Source organism: Toxotes jaculatrix, chromosome 16 (assembly GCF_017976425.1).
Source record: "Toxotes jaculatrix isolate fToxJac2 chromosome 16, fToxJac2.pri, whole genome shotgun sequence".
In the NCBI taxonomy this organism is placed as follows: domain Eukaryota; kingdom Metazoa; phylum Chordata; class Actinopteri; family Toxotidae; genus Toxotes; species Toxotes jaculatrix.
In genome coordinates this window covers 3607326-3612548 of record NC_054409.1, presented here as the reverse complement: position 1 = coordinate 3612548, position 5223 = coordinate 3607326, and the positions used below count along the sequence as shown (strand labels likewise).

Here is a 5223-nt window from a genome sequence, read left to right as displayed (position 1 = left end):
GTTACTTGCGTAATCCCTGGTTCTTTGATAACAGAGTGAGGTGTTTCACTATGGGAATCGCCTTGGCGTGACCAACTACGGAAGCTCCAATGACATCACGTCTGTCGGTGACAGACCGGTCGAGCCGTGCTCGGAGACCCGCCCCCTCTTATTAACACGGTTGACCATCCCCTCCTAAATCATTTAAGCCGGTTTCTTTCCGTGCCTGCAAGGAGGGAAATGTTGGTGAAACACCTCACTCTGTTATCAAAGAACCAGGGATTACGCAAGTAACCCTCCGTTCTTTTTCTAACTTCGCTCGGTGTTTCACTATGGGAGATATAGCCCACTCCCGGATTGCAGTAGCTCCCTGACGCCGTGACCCTTGACGACTTCAAGAGAGCCTTACCTTTACATCAAATCAGCAGTGCCTGCTTCCAGCACAGCGTGAGACAGTGATGGCTGGGCGACATTGAGCCTATAAAAGCGCACAAATGTGTGCGGTGTAGCCCAACTTGCCGCTGTACAAATGTCTTGAACTGACACTCCTCTGAATAAAGCCCACGATGAGGCCATGCCTCTGGTAGAGTGGGCTTTAACTCCCATAGGAGACTGAGAGCCCTTACATCTGTATGCAAGAGAAATGGCCTCCACAATCCAGTGCGACAGCCTTTGGCGGGACAATGGCCTGCCCTTATGAGAAGTGGCCCAGGAAACAAACAGCTGATTGGTTCTCCTAAACCCAGCTGTTCTATCAACATACACCCCCAGAGCCCGCACTGGGCACAGTGTGTGAAGCCGTCTTTCCTCTTCTGAGGAGAACGGTGGAGGGTGAAAAGCCAACAGCTCTAAAGTAGGACATCTGTATGATGACTCCAGTACTTTAGGGACAAATGCTGGATTAGGCCGCAGGCATGCTTTAGCACGCCCAGGGGCCATCTGCAAACAGGAAGGGTGGACTGACAGAGCCTGTAGGTCGCTCACCCGCTTCGCAGTGGTTAGAGCCAGAAGCAGAGCAGTCTTAATTGAAAGAAATCTCAACCCCACCATCTCCATGGGCTCAAAAGGGTGGTCTGAAAGGGCATCCAGAACCAGCAACAAATCCCACAGAGGCACCAGGGGCCTGGACACTGGGAGCTTACGGCGGGCCCCCTTCATGAAGCGACACACCAAAGGATGTTGCCCCACTGTTTTATCACCAAAACCTACATGACAAGCTGAAATTGCTGCCAAGTAAACCTTAATTGTGGAAAAAGCTCGTCCTTTATCCAACAACTCCTGCAGAAAACACAGTACCTCCACCACAGAACACTGGAAAGGGATAACGCCCCTATCAGTGCACCATTCCTCGAAAACCCGCCACTTACCACTGTAAAGTGAGCGAGTGGAGGAAGCTCTGGCATTCTGAATAGTGTCCACTACTTCAGGAGGCAGTCCTGCTGCATTCAAGTTCCACCTCTCACAGGCCAGACCCAAAGAGACAGGCGGTCTGGGTGAGGATGATAAATCTCGCCCCGTGCCTGAGAGAGAAGATCTCTGCGTATGGGGAGCGGCCACGGCTCGTCCACCAGAAGCTGCATTATCTCTGCTATCCAGTGTTTGGATGGCCACCGAGGAGCTACCAAAATTAGCGACAGCTTCTGCTCCCGCACTCTGGCCAGAGTCGGAGAGACCATGCTGAGAGGTGGGAAGGCGTATAGCAGGACATTCGGCCAGGGGTGGGCAAGAGCGTCCACGCCCAGAGGTGCGCTCGCGTCTGACAGGGAGAAGAATAGCGGGCAATGAGTGTTTTCTTGAGAGGCGAAGAGATCTACGTCTGCCTGGCCGTATCTCTGCCAAATCTGTTTCACCACCTGTGGGTGAAGCCTCCATTCCCCGTACAGTGGGTTCCCTCTGGACAATAAGTCCGCACCCCTGTTCAGAACCCCTGCTACATGGGTCGCTCGGAGGGACAGGAATCGTGTACTGCCCCACACAATTAGCCTCTGAGCCAACCTGTGCAGCTGCAGAGAGCGAGTGCCCCCCTGACGGTTGATATAAGCTACCACTGTGGAGTTGTCTGTCTTCACCAACACATGATGCCCCAGCAGATGAGGCAGAAAATGTTTGAGTGCTAAAAACACTGCTTGCATCTCTAGCACATTTATGTGAAGGCGAGCCATCTGAGGCGACCACACGCCATTGGCTGTTCTGCCCATCAACGTCGCGCCCCACCCCGACAGGGAAGCGTCCGTTGTCATGGTTACCCTGGACGACACCGTTCCCAGAGGCACGCCTGACGTCAGCATTGCAGGCTCTCTCCACGGCCGGAGGGCCGCAACGCACTGCGCCGTTACTTTCACTTTGCGGTGCAGATGACGCTGAGAGCAGAGATGCAGAGAAGCTGTCCATCGCTGAAAATCCCTCATCATTAGCAGCCCCAATTGCACCACAGATATCACCGACGCCATGAGACCGAGAAGTCGGAGACACAATCTGAACGTCACCACTTTTCCCAGTTGAAAAAGTGCGAGACAGTGTGTGAATGCCCTCTCCCTCTCCTCTGACAGCCTGACGCGATAAGAGAGGGAGTTTATGCAGAGCCCTAAATACTCTGTGCATTGCGCCGGCTGCAGGCGGCTCTTGGCCTCGTTTATTCTGAAACCGAGGTCTCTGAGGTGATTCAACACCGTAACAGAATCTTTGACCACCTGCTCCCGCGAGTGAGAGCATATGAGATAATCGTCTATGTACGAAAATATTCTGATGCCGCTGTTCCTCAACGGAAACAGAGCCGCTTCCACACACTTGCTGAATACCCTCGGAGCTAAAGAAAGGCCGAAGGGGATTGTCAGAAACTCGTAGGCCGCCCCTTGATACGCGAACCTGAGAAATTTTCTGTGTGCTGGATAAACAGCAATGTGAAAATATGCGTCTGCTAAATCGATCGTCACAAACCAGTCGTTTGGACGGATCGAACGGCAGAGCACTTTGGGTGTTAGCATTCTGAATGTGTATCTGCGTAGATGCTGGTTTAACACACGGAGGTCTAAAATGGGCCGCAGGGACGAGCCTCCCTTCTTTGGAATGAGGAAGTAACGGGAGTAAAACCCCTGCTGGGTTTCCTCGCTTGGGACTGGTCTGATTGCGCGTTTGATTAATAACGCCGCAATCTCCTCTTCCAAGACCCGAGCTGACGCTCCATTTGCTACAGAAGTTAACACACCGCTGAATTTGGGTGGTTTCACAGCAAACTGTAGTCTGTAACCCATGGCAACTGTTGTCAACACCCAAGGGGGAACTGCGCATGCGCGCCACCGCTCCACTCTTGAAGCCAGCGGGCCCAACACGTCGCACGTGAGTGACGTCATCCGCCCGCGACTGAGAGAGCTGCTCCCAACAGGAGGAGGTTGAGCTCCCCCTACTGGGAACGGCGGGCCACAGCGACGTTCTCTTTCCTTTTTTATTGATTTGTTGTTTTGTAATTTTGGGGAGCACTCTGCCCTCGGCAACATGCCTGGATGCAGGAATGCATTCTTTAATTTCTCTATTTCCCCTGAAAGAGAACAAAGGAACTGGTGGGACTGTAAGGTGTTTGGTGGCACTAACAGACCTGGGAACATGTGGTAACACTGTTTGAGTGCTTGGTGACACTGTGTGACCTGCCCCTGTGTCTCCTCTCCCTGAAACTGTGGGGAGAGAGACTGAAGGAGGACTCCTGAAGAACAGGGAACCATAGGAGCCTCTGAACCTTGTATTAAGGGGCTGAATCCCTCCCGCCTTCTTTTCACTGGCGGAGAGAAAGGAGGGGGAGGCTGTGTTAGGTGGCACGCTTCTTCTTCCCCTCGCCGGGGTGGGAAGAAGGCCGATTCCTTGCTGCCACTGCTGCAAAGGAATGCTTTCCCCATGGTTTTGGGTTCTCAGACTTAGACTGTTGGCCTGTCTGCTGTGCTGGCCCAGGCTTCTGCACCCTGGGTCCACCATGCTTTCCCCTCATTGCTGCAGCAGCAAAGCCAGCACTGGGGGGCTGTGATGCACGTGGCTGGGGTTTACGTGGTAAGCAGAGGTCAAAAGCTTCACCCTCCTGCTTCCTGCGTGTGCTTGTTTCCCTCATCTTCTCCAATGCTGGGCCAAAGAGACCCTTGGTGGGGTCATATTCTGAATCCATGATCTCAGCCTTCTGAGAATCACTCAGACCAGACAAATTCAGCCACAAGGCTCTCTCACCTGTGACTGCTAGCCCCATAACACGGCCACAACCCTGCACTGCTCCCCTAGAGGAGCGTAGGAGAAGATCATTCACCACACATATCTCATCCCAGAGGAGGGGGTTAGGAGACTGAGAATCCAGCTGACGACCCATTTCCTCCAGTATCTCAGCCTGATATGCAGACAGCAGTGTGACAGCGTTGAGGGAGCACACTGATTGTGCTGCATACTTGTACATCCTCTGGTAAATAGATGCGGTGAGGCGATCTGACTTACTAGGCAGAGAGATGTTTGAAGAGGCTGAGACTGATCTCCGACTGGGATGGAGGTGGTACGCCACTGAAGGCTCCACAGCTGGGGGTTCGGCCAACCCCAGCTCACTCATCCCCTTAATTTCCAGCTTGGAACAGCCCTTGGTTGGCAACTTGCTCTTAAAGGGGCTGGGCCAGTACCGACTCATCTCCTTCATACAAGCAGGCACTGCTGGAAGAAGCTGTTTGGGTGGGGCTGGGCTGGCGGGAGCCTCTTACCATCATACAGGTCCCGTTCTGTTCCCTCAGCATCCTGGGCAGCTGGCCATGGGATTCCCAGCTTGGCTGCGGCCCGTTTGCAGACCTCATACAAGTCGCTGTCCATCGGTGGAGCCACCTCAGTAGCGCTTGATGGTCTGGACTGCTGGGGTGGGAAAGAGGAGTCATCCTCCTCTTCTTCCTCCATATCCCCCATGTCGAGGAGGTCAGAGTTAGCATCGCACTCTGCATCCTCATCTCCCAGTAGCCCTACATCCGAACTTTCGAACAGTGGGGGCATAACTGGGGATTCTGTGTCCATCATGTCCGCCCAGCTCATCGGAGCTCGCGCCTGATGGACATCAGCCTTGGGAGTCGCGGCTGCCAGACAGGGATCCTGACTGTTAGCCACGGCTACTCTCAGCCTCCTTTCCAAAATCTTTTCCGGCATTGATGCGCAGTGAGAACAGGACTGTGGGTCCGCTAGCGAAGCCTGGGCGTGTTTAGTGCCCATGCACGCTAAGCACATCGGGTGAGGGTCCCTGCC

The 5223-nt window shown here is 53.8% G+C and overlaps 1 protein-coding gene across 1 annotated transcript; it reads right to left on the bottom strand.

Moving 5' to 3' along the window:
- Window positions 1-1424: 1424 nt before the first annotated feature.
- LOC121195777 lies at window positions 1425-3695 on the bottom strand. The gene has a single exon (XM_041059439.1). It carries the CDS (start codon window positions 3693-3695, stop codon window positions 1425-1427), a length of 2271 nt encoding a protein of 756 aa, XP_040915373.1.
- Between the last annotated feature and the right edge of the window lie 1528 nt (window positions 3696-5223).

Bases quoted from the DNA above. Each gene is read 5' to 3' on its own strand.
- LOC121195777 (XM_041059439.1), bottom strand. From the start codon at position 3,695: ATGGTTCCCTGTTCTTCAGGAGTCCTCCTTCAGTCTCTCTCCCCACAG.